This window comes from Coregonus clupeaformis, unplaced genomic scaffold (genome assembly GCF_020615455.1).
Source record: "Coregonus clupeaformis isolate EN_2021a unplaced genomic scaffold, ASM2061545v1 scaf0010, whole genome shotgun sequence".
NCBI lineage: Eukaryota > Metazoa > Chordata > Actinopteri > Salmoniformes > Salmonidae > Coregonus > Coregonus clupeaformis.
In genome coordinates this window covers 1,097,747-1,114,351 of record NW_025533465.1, presented here as the reverse complement: position 1 = coordinate 1,114,351, position 16,605 = coordinate 1,097,747, and the positions used below count along the sequence as shown (strand labels likewise).

The window sequence follows — 16,605 nt, the reverse complement described above, 5'->3', positions numbered from 1 at the left end:
ATGTTGCAGCCATCCTCTCATGCATTTTTTAAAATATATTTTGGTTTTCTGCCATCTTTATCAATGCTCAAGAAGAGCTCTGTGAAATCTCTGTGAGTGGTTGCAGCCAGCTGGTCATTATGTATGTACAACGATTCTCTGCCTTTTTTTGCTTTTTGCCAAATGGCTTTTTATTGATCATGCCAGAGAGTGGAAACATTTTCTCTGTCAGTACATTTCTTTAATGGCATCGAAGACTTCCTCCACACTCAGGCCTACTAAATGTAAAATGTAAGAGAGAGATTCAGCCTCAGCTCAGGATTAGATCTGTCTTTCATACAGAAAAGTGAGAAATGTGCACCAACATGCCCCTCTCATCCTCCAGTCAAGTAACTGGCATTTCAACGGTATTAATATATCCTATCCTCCTTTAGACCACAAAATTTGAGCGAAATAAGCTTTTTGTGCGTGTGGAAAATTTCTGGGATCTTTTATTTCAGCTCATGAAACATGGGACCAACACTTGACATGTTGCGTTTATATTTTTGTTCAGTATATATCTTTTTTTTTACTGTTTGGACTAGTATACATGATCCCAACCCATGTCCCCATGAGCATGTCACAAAGCCAAACCTACCTTGCCCATCCAGTCAGTCTTAACAACAGCTGTTCCTTTGGCAATCCAGCTATAGTTCTGCTCGTTTTTATTGATTTTGTTGTCGAGCTGAGGAGCGTCGCGCAGCATGGTATAAATTGCAGTACATATTGTGCTCTTCTGGAAAAACGGTTTGCAGTAACGTCTTTGTTGTTGTAATATCGCAAACGGATGTGGCTGCTTCACCATTAAGGATTCAAGCTTTAAGTGGAAGCTATGCTGAGTAGCATTGTTTTGGTGTGCTCTTTGGCTGGGAGGGAGCCACCATTTTGAGGTGTGAAGGTGAGACATTCCCCAGTGCTGTGACCACTGAGTCTGTGAACAAGTCAGTCTGTACTAGGAAGAGAAGAGCAAGGCCAGGCCATGCCCATGCAGTGACCTGATTGTGGTTACCTGTTACAGGAGTGGGTCGCAGTTCCGGAGCGACCCACTAGCTGTCATCCTCCGACAACCTTAGGCACCTCCTCACTCACAGTCGGGACTAATCATCTTCCTATTGGTGTCACCTGTGTCGCTCTGATTCACCTGTGTATTTATGCCCTCACTAACCTTGCTCAGTTTTCTCTGCTAGTTTCACTATGCCAAGCAGTACTAATCAGTGTCTGATCGCGGGACGTATGGACAGGTACGTGAGAAGTGTTCTCCCTGTTTATTTATAATTTCAGTCATAGTTAGTATTTCGTATTTTTGCCTGTATGCCCTTTTTTTGGAGTCTTATTTGCTCTGCCTTTCTTTTTCGTAAAGTCCGTTATTTTGTGTCCTGGCTTCGGGACCACCAGTAAAGATCCTTGTTTCACCATCTCTGCCTACTGCCTACTGTCAAACCTGCACTGCACCTGGGTCACACCTCACACCAACCCATACAGTTACCTAGGGTGATGGTGATGAGGGAGCCACCCAGTGAGGTCATAATAATAATAATAATAATAATATGCCATTTAGCAGACGCTTTTATCCAAAGCGACTTACAGTCATGCGTGCATACATTTTTTTTTGTGTATGGGTGGTCCCGGGGATCGAACCCACTACCTTGGCGTTACAAGCGCCGTGCTCTACCAGCTGAGCTACAGAGGACCGTCATGTGATAGCGTCTGCTCTGTGGGAGTGGTGTAGGGTGTAAGAGGAGCACAGACGCAGTGCTTGATGGGTGCAGCGACGACCCTGCCATCCCAACAGTGGAGTCTGTTCTGTCTGCCAAGGGGCCATTAATGTGAGCCGAGGAAGAAAAACGGCTATTATCAGTCTCGGTCTAAAACTAGAGAGATATGTGAGAGGGAGACGTGACGTGGGTGGCTGTAAAACAACAGTAGAGCATAAGACCAACTGTACCTCTCATAATTGTCTTAAAACACAGACTTTCAGAGAGAGAGAGAGAGAGAGAGAGAGAGAGAGAGAGAGAGAGAGAGAGAGAGAGAGAGAGAGAGAGAGAGAGAGAGAGAGAGAGAGAGAGAGAGAGAGAGAGAGAGAGAGAGAGAGAGATTTCTGTTTTGTGGCGGATCTACTTTCAACACTTTGTTGGTCTGAGGAATGAGCAGCAACAGTATTGCTTCTCTCTATCCAGCCCTCTGTCCACATCTGCCTGGGTCCAGTATGAAAAATGTATGCACTCACTAACTGTAAGTCGCTCTGGATAAGAGCGTCTGCTAAATGACTAAAATCTAAATCTCCTGACTTACACCGATAAGGGATTCACTGACATGCTTTATAGGTGCTTAATGCTACAGCCCCCTCACCTAGAGGCGTCAGGCGAGGACGCTGCACACTGTACCAAAAGCTCTGAAAAAAGAAGGAATTGGAAAACAGATTTTTAATGGACACGAGAGCAGATTAAAAATGATTATGGCAGAGGGGATAAGAGCGCGTCCTATAAAGCTGATGATTATCCGTCTTTAGTTCTGCTGACGATTACGGCAGGCGTCCGCAAACAGGAGGGCAAAGACAGCACCAATATGTGTGCCTGTATGTTGTTGACTAATGTGCATAACTGAGTAATGAGCACAGTACTGTTGTGTGTACGAAGCTGTGAAGGCACAGCACTGGTGGATTGCACGTGCTATAAAACATGTAATAGTAATGTGCATAATTGCTTCCTCACAGTACACTAAAACAAATGCCTAGTCAACAGTGGGAACACCAGTTGAAAATACCGTAAGTATCCCTAGTGTGATTGATGCAAGGTGGGGTACAATTTGGGAGGAGTAAACCGAGCTATTCAGAGCTATAGTGTGGTTGAGACCCCACAGAAGCAGCAGGAAGGAGAGCTGGAGGGTGGTTATAACTGCCATACCACCGATATGAAACCACAGCAATTATCAAGATGACAAGCTGCAACTTCAGCTCAATTAGGAATCTGACTCACAACCAAACAGTCTCTCTCTCTCTCTCACAAACACACAAACATAGATTTTGAGTTATTTCAGTGGTATTCGGGCACAGTAACAGGCAGACGCCCTGAGTGGGGCATTAGTCATGGCTGAGCTGGAGCTGGAGTTCACATTCTAACACAGCGTGCTTCTCAGTCAGTCATTCAGACTCCTCTCTCTCTCTCCCTACCCCCCACTGGGCCTTAGTGAGTGGGAGGATGTATCTATCGACCCTGGACCGGCTCGCTGCGGAAATCCCCACGCCAGACCATCTGAGTCAGAGCCAGGAGTCACACAGCTTGGAGCCCCAGCCTGCCTGGAGTCAGAGCACAGAGACACACACAACCCCATGGGCCAAGAATTTGTCTCTCGCTCTCTGTCTCTGTCTCCGTGTCTCTCGCTCTCGGTCTCTGTCTCCGTGTCTCTCGCTCTCTGTCTCTGTCTCCGTGTCTCTCGCTCTCTGTCTCTGTCTCCGTGTCTCTCGCTCTCTGTCTCTGTCTCCGTGTCTCTCGCTCTCTGTCTCCGTGTCTCTCGCTCTCTGTCTCTGTCTCCGTGTCTCTCGCTCTCTGTCTCTGTCTCCGTGTCTCTCGCTCTCTGTCTCCGTGTCTCTCGTTCTCTGTCTCTGTCTCCGTGTCTCTCGCTCTCTGTCTCCGTGTCTCTCGCCATGTGCTAAGTTGCTGACTAGATAAGATCAAAGGAATGGCATCAGTTAACATGGCTGTGAATGCGTCGTCCCATAAATCGCCTCATTAATTCTCCCTCTGCTCTGTGTAATGACCTGATCCAGGATGTGTTGTAGGTCACCAACTTTGTTTGTATGTGCTGCTTTATGCAGGTGGGTGTTCAGTAGAGCATTAATAACGGAGTAGTCTACTTTAATAAATGATTCCCTGGTAATGTCAGAATTCTCGATCCATTGCTCTACATGATTGGGACACAGATAGAGAGACACATTTGTACTTCCCTTTGGGATGTTGTTTGGAAATGCAGTCTTCAACCCTCTGTGGCCTGAACAGAGACTGATTGTGGCAGTGCTCACAATGGACAAAGCCAGCAACAAACACATGAGCATTTATTGAAGTCTCTTGAGAAGATGGACCCCTCCACAATGCTGCTTTTCATGGGGATAGACTCTTCCCCAGCTGTGGACCGGGCACTCCTAGCACACACACACACACACACACACACACAGTCTTGTACAACAAACCTTGTGGGGACACAAAATTCAGTCACATTCAAAATTCTATTTTCCCTAACTCTAACCCTTACCCTAACCTTAACCCCAAAGCCTAACCTTAACCATAACCCTACACCTAACCCTAGCTCCTAACCCTAGCTCTTAACCCTAACCCTAAACCTAATTGTAACCCTAACACTAATTGTAACCTTAACCCTAAACCCCCTAGAAATAGCATTTGACTTTGTGGGGACTAACAAAATGTCACAAAATGTTTGTTTGTTTACTATTCTTGTGGGGACTTCTGGTCCCCACAAGTATAGTTAAACACGTCCACACACACACATAATCTCCCGCCATACTTACAGGTTAAAGTTGACTATTTATTGACACAGAGTTTGGATATCCTCTATTACACCGTATTTTTGATACAAAGCACACAGAAAAAGGCCAAAACATACAAAGTTCAAAGTTCAATATGCTGATTCAGAGGCTTAATTATACAGTCTCACCTAAACATTTCCACTGGTATATGGTATTGTAGGATTAGGAAGCCACTAGGCCTCACACATTAAGCTAATTGTCCAAGGTACTCTCTGTAAACCCTTTCATAAATACAGTGCGCTAGCATAGCCTTTCTCTACCCTGCAGTAATGACACCCCTCTAACTGTTTTGTACACTCTGTACTCCAACTCCGCCACTGGGAGTGTGTTGTCACAATTAGGAGTATTGATTCTCCACACTCAGCCTCACTACTCTCTAAGTTTCCACTGACATGGACTTCCATGCTGTTTTATTCATAACTCTTCAGTTGGTGTGTATATTAATTATCTGAGTGGTAGCGCTTTCAATGTGATTTGTTTGTCTGCTGTGAACAGTGGTTAAGCAGCACATCAAGGGAAGGGGAGGAGGGAGGAGGGGAGTGAGCGGTAATTGGAATTCTCTGTCGCTCCTCCCCAGGCCCTCTTAACCCAAATCCCAGCTACTGCATGCCTGCTGCCTGCTGAATGGGACTGTGTGGAGATGAGAGGATGTGAGGGGAATTCAGACAAGCTCACATATCTCTCCTATTTCCCTGGAACCTTTCGCTCTCTCTCTCTCCCTCCCTCATTCTGTCACTGTCTGGGTCTCTAGATGACAGTGCAAAGGGAGAACACACTATTAGACATAATGCCTCACTGATATAACTTTGGTAACAAAATCACTTGGGATTACAAGACAATGTGTAGTCACTAGGTCATGAAATTGATGGATAATTGTGATATTGAGAGAGTTCTGTACACTCTTTTAAACACTCTTTCTCTCCTCACATTTACTTTCTAACTATCTCTCTATCTCTTTGTTTTTTGGAAACAGCCGATGTTCCCTGCTGACCCCAGAGGTCACTGTTTCTCATCCCCTGACACTTGTAGCACAACACCATGTTCATTCTCGCTCCTTCAGCGGCAACCACTATCAGCACACCTGACCTTGTGGCACACCTCTGTGCTTTTAACAGCTTTCTCAAGGAAGACCTTGATGGATCATCTACAGGGCCACTGTCTGTCACCTACCTGCACATCCACTCCCACACAGTGGCTTCACATTGCTTCTGGTTTAATCCATGACCTCAACTCCAAAACATTTCATCATCATCATCCTTCAGCTTGTTCCTGGAACTGCCAATCCCCCAGCAGTTCCCCCATCCCTCATTTCTCTTCCAAAAATATATCCCATCAGAGCACACATGACTGAGCTGGAAAGGACATTGTTATTAAATGATCATGACTTATACATTAGTGCCTCATAGCATATTGCTGCTGCTTAATTGATAGGCTTTCTCATTTCCCTGTCATTATCATTACTGATATTTGCTTATGCATCACCAAGCATCACAGGTGTGAAGGAGTGAGTTGGGAGGGAAGTGGCACAGATAGACAAGAGTGCTTCCCTTAAAGTCAGCCCCAATGAGATGGGCTTTATGTTTATTTATAGAGGCAGGGGAGGCGAGCCGGCAGACCATTAACTTCATCAAAGGGATGGCTGCATCGAGCTGAGAGGAGCTACTCCACACAACGCCGAGGCTGGCCTAGGGTTGCCTCAATCAGGGCTTCAGACTGACACAACCTCACTGAATCAGTCACTGACAGGAAGAGGCTGGAGGCAACATGGACACTCTGGCTGTTCTGCTGGGTCACTGCTCTCACTGCTGTTTGTCTATAAACTTTACCTGTTTGCTATGGTTATTCATCCTCTCTAGTAGGGCTGGGCGATATATACAATTAATTTGATTCATTCGAATGTATGTTTTTGCACGATATTCCAAATGCCTGTATCTCAAGAATCAAGTTTCATTTTTATGAGCGTTTATGTCCGCTTGTTCTCATGTTGTGTTTTTGGTCTTGTCTTCTTCTGTGCTGTGTGCACCTTCCCATTTACATGCATTGGGCTTATTTTGGACAGATTTTGGCGAGAGTGAAACCTCGCTTCACGTCTTCCTCTCTGTTTACACACACACACCAAGCCCCTCCCCCTGCCACTCACACCAATAAAGTTGAAAGATCACTTCTGACTCTCTGACAAGCGGTTTCAACTCGCTATTTGCATTTGAGGTTTGGTCCAACAGAATCGGCCATATGGACACATTGAGACATTATTTTATTGTAATAGAGGTTAACCTTTAACGATACAATTTTTATGTCTCAACTACTCAAATTGCGAACAGAGCAGACACTACTAAAACAGGAGTAACATTGATTCTGGAAAATTCATGCTAGTTTTTCATGCGCGGCATTGCAGTACCACGTACCACTAGCAGCATTTTAGCCAAAGACTGTTATACTAGCTGTCTAGTCTGTGTTTTATAAATGTGCAATAATCATAAAACACAATTATATAAGCAATTGGCAAATTGTTCTCATTCTGAAAAATAAGGTAGGCCACTTGATTTCAACATCTGAACAAAGTGGACAGGATAGCATGCTGTTCAAACAGTTGGAGATGGATAGAAGGGTGTGTTCATAACAATTCAACTGTTCTGCCTTGTTAGCTGGCAAATAGATCCAAGTTGGCTAAACATGAAATATAAAGATTAGCTGGCCAGTCACTAGCACGTGGGCTTGTGCTTGAGAGATTGTTTATGAGACCTGTGTTAATTTTCTCTAATGCCTGCTACAAGAAGTGAGTCATTATTAGTGAATGTGCATTATGCATGGTTCTGGTTCTGGTTTGAACAAAAAGGCTATTTTCATAGACTTAAAAGCCAGATCAGTCATTATTTTTTGATAAAATAATTACATTATTAGTGGGGCTTATATTTAGCCTAATTTCACAGCCCTGAATTCATTTGATTATTGCTGACTGTTTGAAATGTAGTTTATTTTACCTTTAATTGTACAACAAAGCTTATTTAGAGAAAACATAAAAACAATTTAGATATATATTGTGAATCACCCACCAGCCTTACTCCCTAGGGTTGCAAAATTCCGGAAACTGGTTTTCCAGAAATCCTGTTAGGAGGATTACGGATTTCCTGCATATTCCCTATTGATTCCAGGAATCCTCCAACGTGATTTCGGGAAAACCAGGGAATTTATTGAAAGTTCCATGAATTTTGCAACCCTAATCCTCCCTCACTCTCACTCTCCGGTTCCCTGTTCTGTGAAGCAGCTGTGCCTCTGTTCCTCTCCATGGGTGTTCTTCTCCATGTGGCCTGATGCTATTTATAGACAACATGCTTCTGTTGTAACATGATCATATGACTGCTGTGCGTCAATGTTTCCCTGTTTAGGACAAAAGACAAGAATAGTTATTGATTCCCTTAGCTTTTATTATTAGGTGTATTTAACTATTTATGACTGATTTTTCAGTGACTGATTTGAAAGCTTTTTGTGGTTTCCTGGTTGTGATATCTTGGCCTTTGACCGTCTTCACTCAGCTGTGCTCTCTACATCCTCCTGTGCCTCTCACCTCTCCCCCAAATTAACACACACACACCGGTTGCATCACGGCCTGGTACAGGAATCGCTCCGTCCACAACTGCAAGGCCCTTTAGTGGGTGGTGAAGATTGGCGAGTACATCACTGTGCTCCCACCCATCCAGCACATCTACTCGAAACAGTGCCAGAGGAAGGCCCGCAGCATTATCAAGGACCCAACACACCCCAGCCACGAGCTGTTCACTCCCTTACAGTCAGGCAGACGGTATCGGAGCATGAGGTCTGATACCAACAGGCTCAGAGACAGTTTCTATCCAAAAGCCATCAGACTGCTAAACACTTGAACTGGACTGACCACCTGCTCTGATTCTCCACACCTTAGCACACATGCACTCACTCACTCACTCACTCACTCACTCACTCACTCACTCACTCACACACACACACACTCGCACACTCACTCATACACATATACATTCATGCTACACACACGCTGCTGCCACCAGACTCTTGTTATGATTGCCAAATACTGCACAATTTAAACACTTGCCCACCAATCCCCCCTTCCCCAAAACAGGTGTAAATATTGGACTATAAATTGTACCTTCCTGTATTATACTTATGCTAAAATGTTTATTCTATTCTAATGAGCCATTTACTTTATGTTCGTATTCTTATATTTTATTATTTCTTATTGTTGTTGCATTGTCGAGAAGGAACCTGCAAGTAAGCATTTCGTTGGACGGTGTATACCATGTGTATCCCGTACATACAACTAATAAAGCTTGAAGCTTGAAACACACACAACGTCTAGCAGTGTGTTTGAAGTGATCAGTGTCTATCACAGCAGCCTGTCGCTATGCTAAGAGCAGCCAACAGCAGGAAGCAAAGTGGCATTGCTCACTCGCTTACAAAACCACACCACTCTCCTCTGTGTGTGTGTGTTTCTGTAGTGTTACTGTTAGTCTCTCTCTAGGCTAGAGAGCAGAACAGGAAGCAGTGGGGTGGGGCTGGGGCTGTGTCGCTTTCTCTCTTCCTACCTCTTTCTCGCTCACTCACTTCGGATTGAGTCTCTTTGGATTCCTGGTGGGAAGGAAGCACATCCCGGATTTGAGGAGGCAGGAATAGCTCTCTGTACTTTGAGTGGCGGTTCTGGTGTGAGAGTGTGTAACGGGGCAGAGGGGAGGGGTTGGGCAACACAGAGAGCCAGGGTGGGCCATGGCCAGCGAGGGAGCTTTGGCGGACTGCCCAAGGGAGCACACTGCTGCAGACCACCCCACTCACACTGAACAGGACCAGGGGGACGCCGAGTCTTCGGTAGGCACACTCTGTCTGGGCACCATACAACATGGCTGCCTTCCACACTACAGTGTGTTTGTGAGTTTCCTCTCCGCTTTCTGCTTCATGTTCACTTCCTTCTCAAATCATGCCATTTCTGATGACTCATGTCGGAGCTGCTTTTAGTATCGTCGCATTGTTTTCAGCCCCATCTGAGTGGAGAACTGCCTCTATTTAATTGCTCTGTATTGTTCCACTGGAGGGCATTGCTAAATGGCTAAATGTATAGTAGTGAGTCACATCGTTAATGGTCCGGCCCTTTCCTCTTTCCTCTTATGTCATTGCCTCTCAGCTATTCTTCTCTCCTCTGTGCCACTGTTGCTCACCTCCTGCCTCAGTATTAGTGGCTGTTCATTTTAAGAAGAGTGTGTCTGTCAAACTAGTGTGTTGTATGTGTGTCTCAGTTCTGCTCAACAAGTGGGTGTTCTTCCTGTCTTAGTCCTAAATCTCTCTATTCCTCCCTCGTCTTTCTCTCTCATTGTATGTTCTCTACCTCCATTTCTAGATGAGTTTAGTGCAGAGAAGGGCAGGGCTGCGAGCACAATGAACCTATAGCCTTGGTGTTGTTACGACAGTAGCACCATGCTCCATTTGGCCCACAACTTGTGATCGCGTTGATACCTACAGTACTATTTCCGCTTTATATCTACCTCTGTGTCCCTTCACAACAAATAGACAAACATTTCTGTGAGCAATTTGACACAACATTAGGTGATCAGGTCCGCTATGTGAAATATTCCCAGATTATCATTACTACTCTGCACTGTTGTTGTGCAGTGTTTCCTGTGTAATAGCCTGTGTAAGTAGCCCTCGAAAGCCCCATAGCTGGGCTTGGCCATGAGGGCTGGCTGCAGCCTGCAGCCTGCAGCCTGCTGTATTGCATTGCAGATGGATTATGGTTCTAATGAGAGTCTGCCTGGTAGGAGCCGGGCTCTGCTCTGTTCTGCCTGGCGTGGTGCTGAACAGGCCAATAGGGACACTGCTGTAATCAGATCTGCAGGCTGGAGCCAGGGCTGGGTCTCTGAGTGGCGTACAGCAGTCAGTCAGTCGTTATGTGAAGGGAGGGACTGGGACTGCTCTGTCTGTCTGTCTGTCTGTCTGTCTGTCTGTCTCCATGTTGTAGGATCTGGGCTCTGTTCAGCTCTAATGATGAGCTGACCTCTGTTTGATTGTTGCTAATGTCAGTTGTTGGGGATTTACTGTGATAGTGTTGCATGCAGGGTTTTGTGTGTGTGTGTGTATTTGAGTGCATGCATGCAAGTGTGTTTATATGCATGCAATGCCGTTGCATGCATGTATGTCTGTATTTGTGCCTAATGCCTAACACACTGTTGTGTGTTTGTGTGCTGTATCTGTCTGTGTGGCTGGCTGAGAGCTGGCGTGCTGACATCGTGTCTGTGTGTATCAGTAGCTCTGAGCAGGAACAAGCCCTGATAGATTGTAGACTCTATTAATGCTGCTCTGATCTGGTTACCATCAGGAGGGGACGTGATCGCTCAGGCCTTGACTCACTTAACGTCTCAGTCTCACTCTGCTGCTCTTGGAGACTCAGCTCTCTGAAGGGAACCGCTCAACTCACTGACTGCTCTTCTCTCTGTCACAACTCCTTTTTAAGTCACAGCCTCTCTCTCCCTGTGTCTTCCTCAGTCTGTCTCTTTCTGCTGCTGTCTTGGCCTGTTATATCTACTCTAGCCATGGATCTACAGTACTTTTACTCTTTGCTGCATTGCAGTCACACAGGATGTGAGCTGAAATGTTGGGCTCTTTGGTTTGGGCTCTTGCCTCTGGGACCAATTGAAACGCGTTAGCCTGCTCTGTCTCGCTCTCTCTCTCTCTCTTCCTTTTCCATGTACAGATGAATGCTCCTCTCTCTCCTAATGTTTGCTGCCAGCTTAGCGCTGCTCAGTTAGTCCCTCTGACCTACAGGTCTGTGTGGGAGGCATCTGGGGTCAAAGGTGAACACAACCTAGTCCCTAATTAGGCCCTTTTCCCAGAGAGTGGTTTTGCATCGAATTGGAAATACGGCAGACCTTTGGTTATTGTCTCTCTGCTATCACCGCAATGTCATCTTGGCACAATACATGTCGCAATGTATTTGACCAATGCTAACCTATTATCCATTCTCCCTCCCCCTCTCCTCCTCTTCCTCTCCCCCTGTCAGAGTGACCCAGGTGGGCTGTCAGTGCTGGAGCAGCTGGGTCTGGACCAGAGCTCAGACTTCTCTGACTCCAGCATTCAGCAGCACCTGGACGAAGAGAGGGATCGCATCCGCCGGGAGATCAGGTCAGCATTACTCATTTTCTATTCAATCATTTCTATGATGTATTGATTAGCTACTCATTGTGTGATACTACTACTTATGAAAAGTCCTTGTGATTTGACTGGATCAGGAAGGAGCTGAAGATCAAGGAGGGGGCAGAGAACCTGAGGAGAGCCACCACAGACAAGAAGAATGCCCAGCAGGTGGACAGCCAGCTCCGCAGCTCCAACCGCAGACTGGACAGCCTGCACACTCAGTTACAGGAGCTGGACGCTCACATCGTGGTCAAAGGAGGGGACGACAACAACACAGGTATCACTGACGGGGATGGAACTATGAAACGAATGGAGCGTAGCCTTATACCATTGGATGGATTCAACCAAAAGTTGTAATGTAGAAACATGTTGGCCATTGTTAATGATTATAATAACTGTCAGTTAATACCATGACCTTTGACCCTCAGATGCCCCCAAGTCTCCCGGGGCGCGCAGCCGCTCGGCCAATCAGGACCGGATCACGGCTCTGGAGCGCCAGCTCAACATCGAGCTCAAGTGCAAACAGGGAGCAGAGAACATGATCCCCATCTATGCCAATGGAGTCACCAAGGTACTGGACCTGACTGGACCACCTAACCCCTCTAATATATACATCTACTGTACCCTCTCTACAATACAGCCAGCCCCTTCACAATCTCTCTTTCTCATGTCTCTAGTCAGATCTTCTCCCAGCCTGTACCCTGATTCTTCTCTGAGTAGTAAAGGTTAGCAGGGTTGTGTATTTGTGAGCTGTCTGCTATTCCAATGTCCTCACTGTACAGTGTCCCTTGTAGGACAAGAAGATGCATCAGACAGCCCAGCAGATGCTGCAGGACAGCAAGACCAAGATTGACATCATCCGCATGCAGATCCGCAAGGCCATGCAGGCCACTGAGCAAACTGAAGATAACCAGGGTAAATATCTCTGTCTGTCTGTGTTTTTAACTGTCTGTCTGTCTCTGCCTGCCTGCCTGCCTGCCTGCCTGCTTGTCTGTCCATCTACCTGTCTGACTGTCTGTCTCTCCATCCCTCTGTGTCTGTCTGATCTAATCTGTACATCGATCGTTAAATATTTGATGAAGTGTGGGTAACAGATCAATGCCCTCCTCAGAAGTGCAGAGTGGACATTATTATAACCTACTCCACTCACACACAGTTTTGCATTACAGTCCACTCCACTCCATACACCACACACACACACTCTCACACACACACACACACACACACTCAGGCTCACTTCCATACAGAGTGCAGGTTAAGGCCTTATTGATGTTCCTGCATCCCTATGATGTTTTTTATTTGATAAAAAATATTATTTTTTATTATAAGGGGATAGATTGTAAATTCCATCAATGTAATTGTCTGCATCACTTCCAATCCCCCATGTTTTTCCCCACAGCAAGAAGTCCTGCTTCTTTTACCCGAGGTTAGAGACAGAGGGAAAGAGGGAGAGAGAGAAAGATGAGGAAACCAATAGTAAGATATGGAAAGCGGGGAGAGAGAACGAGAAAGCGAGTGAGAAGATGGGAAAAGCACAGGAAGCAAAGAGACAGATTTAGGCCCATATCGTTAATGGATCGCTGTGTCTATTTCCCTCTCCCTACCTTCTTCTCTCTACCTTCCTCCCTTCTTTGGTTTAAGAATAGATCAGAGCTGCATTTAGCCTCATGAGTCATGAACCATCCCTAATTTAGGACACACACAGATGCACACAAACCCATCAAAACCTCACATTATCTTGATTTTGATTTGCAGTACTGATTACTTTATCATATTATGAAAGATAACTATATACATACTGGTTTAAAGTTACAGAGTTCGATTTAATTTCCCCCACATGTTTTACTTGATCATATTATTATATTATATTATTATTATATTATTACATTATCCTTACTGAGTATTGTATACAGTATGCATTTTTTGTTTGTTTTTTATCAGCTGGCCATACAGTAAATGGTTTGTTATCGCTCTCTCTCTCTCTCCCCCCCCTCTCTCTCCCCAGGTAAGCCAGACACGTGTGGGGTGGAGCTGCGTGTGGAGGAGCTGTGGCATCATTACCGTGTGGAGCACGCCATGGCTGAGGGAGCCAAGAACATGCTGAGGCTGCTGGGAGCAGGGAAGGTCCAGGACAAGAAGGCCATGTCAGAGGTCAGAGTCCACATACAGGACTACTGTATGGATCTCACACATGAACGCACACTTAATGCACACATATACACACACACATACATAAAAACACACAAAAAACACACCATTTAGAGCACATTTAAATACACACACACACACACACACACACACACACACAAACACACACACCATTGTAACCCCCCTCTCTCCTCTCTCCCCCCAGGCCCAGTGTGGTCTGAGTGAGTCGTCCCAGCGCTGTGACCTGCTGAGAGGCTCTCTGGAGCAGCGTCTGCTGGAGTTGACGGAGGACCACCCCAAGGCCTGCCTCATCAAGGAGGAGCTGGTGCTGGCCTCCTCCTCAGCCTTCAGCTCCAGACACGGAACCCCCTATGTACACAACCAGTACAGCACCCTCTGCAAGCCCTCCCCACTCACTGGTACATACACTCATAATATATCACTGACTCTTACAGCCTCTCTATAGTCTATCACTGACTCTTACAGCCTCTCTCTAGTCTCTCACTACCCCTCTGTCTATACCTCGCTGAAGGCTCTAACGCATCAGAAACTCATGGATTCAATTGAATATCTCCCACATAACCAGTGTCTGAAGTTATAAACCGTTTGAAGCAGGTATGATACTCTCACTTCTACTCAAACATCTCTCTCTCTCTCGTAGGTACCCTGCAGGTGCGTCTGCTGGGCTGTGTGGGGGTGTTGGAGGTGGTCCCGGGGCGCAGTAGAGGAACCCCGGTGGTCTTGCCATGCTACATCCCAGGTGATGGACGCTCCTTCAAACTCAGTGGTCTCTACAGCCGCAGCACCAGCAGCATGAGCCTCAGGATCCCTTGCAAGACCGACGAACTCTCCTGTAAGTGTGTGTGTGGGTCACATATCTGTCCATTTGTGTTGTGTAGTGAGTGTTTAAAGATGTGTTATTGTGTTGTACAGCGGAGGTGAGTGCGGTGCTGAAGCTGGAGAACACAATAGTGGGACAGACGTGTTGGAAGACAGTGGGAGAGCAGGCCTGGGACCAGACCTTCACTGTAGAACTGGAGAGAGTAAGATACTAGAGAGAGAGAGAGAGAGAGAGAGAGAGAGAGAGAGAGAGAGAGAGAGAGAGAGAGAGAGAGAGAGAGAGAGAGAGAGAGAGAGAGAGAGAGAGAGAGAGAGAGAGACTGTGGTTGAAACAGTATGTATGTTGAGAGAGAGAGAGACTGTGGTTGAAACAGTATGTATGTTGAGAGAGAGAGAGACTGTGGTTGAAACAGTATGTATGTTGAGAGAGAGAGAGACTGTGGTTGAAACAGTATGTATGTTGAGAGAGAGAGAGACTGTGGTTGAAACAGTATGTATGTTGACCCGTCTTTCACCCCAGTCCAGGGAGATGGAGATAGCAGTGTACTGGAGGGACTACCGCTCCCTGTGTGCTCTCAAGTACCTGAAGCTGGAGGACTTCCTGGACAACCAGAGACACAAAGTTCAGCTGGAGCTAGAGCCTCAGGGCCTGCTGCTGGCTGAGGTACACACACCCCGCCCTGAATACACATATGTACATGCACTCACGCACATGCACGCATACAGAGACATGCAAACATGCACACACACACGCACCAACACATACATCCCTGCTCAATACTGAACTACACTATGTGTGTCAGTGGTGGTCGGTGCTATTTAAGATGAGGGAGGACGATTATTTTTTGAATGAGCATGGCCTTATTTCTATTACAGCATATTGGATGACTGTCATTCATATTCCATTCACCCAGCTCAATGTAACATTGATAGGTTTAGGCTACTACATGATACTAAAAATTTCCCTATACCCATCATGAGGTTTCTACAACCTAGCCTATGAATGAAAGTTTACAACGTAGGTGCACAGGTCGAGGGAAATTTGAGTAATCAAGGTAACAGACAATGACACATTCAATACCGCCTTGCACACTCTTGCCTGCGTCAAGCTCATCGAGGGTGTAATCATTAGTCCAACAGTTGCAAACAAGAGTTTCAATTGGACATATTCAGGTATGTTTATCCTACACACAGCCTACATCATTGTCACCATTATTAGCTAACGTCATAGTCAACATAGCTACTAAAACTAATGCGTTAGTAAAGGCGCTACAATCATGCAGTACACTGTAGTCAGCAAGCAGTTTAGCAGTTACACCGGCTGGCCCCGGTGGCAGTAAATTAATAAACCAAAAGCTTACCTTGACTTGGAAGAGTTCCAGTGTTGGATTGCCATAGCCAGCTAGCTAACATAGCATCCCTCTCTGTTTGAGCCGGGTGTTTAAGTAGGCTAGCTAAGTAAGTGAAAGTGAAAAAAATACAAAATATCTCTCTCTCTCTTGCTTCTTCATTTTTGAAGAAATGAATTTGTTCAAAACTGTTCAACTATTGTCTTTCTCCCTCTTTGAGTCAACTACTCACCACGTGTTATGCACTGCAGTGCTAGCTAGCTGTAGCTTATGCTTTCAGTACTAGATTCATTCTCTGATCCTTTGATTGGGTGGACAACATGTCAGTTCATGCTGCAAGAGCAATTTTTATTTTTATGAAATTCACTGTGGAGGATGGTCCTCCCCTTCCTCCTCTGAGGAGTCTCCACTGATGTGTGTGTATTTCAGGTAATTTTCTTCAACCCAGTCATAGAGAGAGGCCCAAGACTGCAGAGACAAAAGGTTTTCTCCAAACAGCATGGTAAGAGAAGCTATTCTCAGAACAGTGTGTTGTGTTAGTGT

The 16,605-nt window shown here is 45.8% G+C and overlaps 1 protein-coding gene across 3 annotated transcripts in view; it reads left to right on the top strand.

The window, feature by feature from the left end:
* LOC121551016 (serine/threonine-protein kinase N1-like) overlaps positions 1-16,605 on the top strand; it is a 31,818-nt gene that overhangs the window by 7,059 nt on the left and 8,154 nt on the right. The window contains exons 1-11 of one of the 3 annotated variants that reach the window (XM_045212388.1): positions 9,104-9,469; positions 11,592-11,713; positions 11,821-12,002; positions 12,154-12,296; positions 12,520-12,640; positions 13,731-13,876; positions 14,079-14,292; positions 14,535-14,726; positions 14,807-14,916; positions 15,234-15,377; positions 16,492-16,564. In XM_045212388.1, coding sequence (XP_045068323.1) covers positions 9,311-9,469; positions 11,592-11,713; positions 11,821-12,002; positions 12,154-12,296; positions 12,520-12,640; positions 13,731-13,876; positions 14,079-14,292; positions 14,535-14,726; positions 14,807-14,916; positions 15,234-15,377; positions 16,492-16,564 — 1,606 coding nt within the window. In that variant the 5' untranslated portion in view covers positions 9,104-9,310. Of the gene's footprint in view, positions 1-9,103; positions 9,470-11,591; positions 11,714-11,820; positions 12,003-12,153; positions 12,297-12,519; positions 12,641-13,730; positions 13,877-14,078; positions 14,293-14,534; positions 14,727-14,806; positions 14,917-15,233; positions 15,378-16,491; positions 16,565-16,605 lie in introns of those variants that run through there. The other 2 variants (XM_045212389.1, XM_045212390.1) reach the window with 2 other exon arrangements.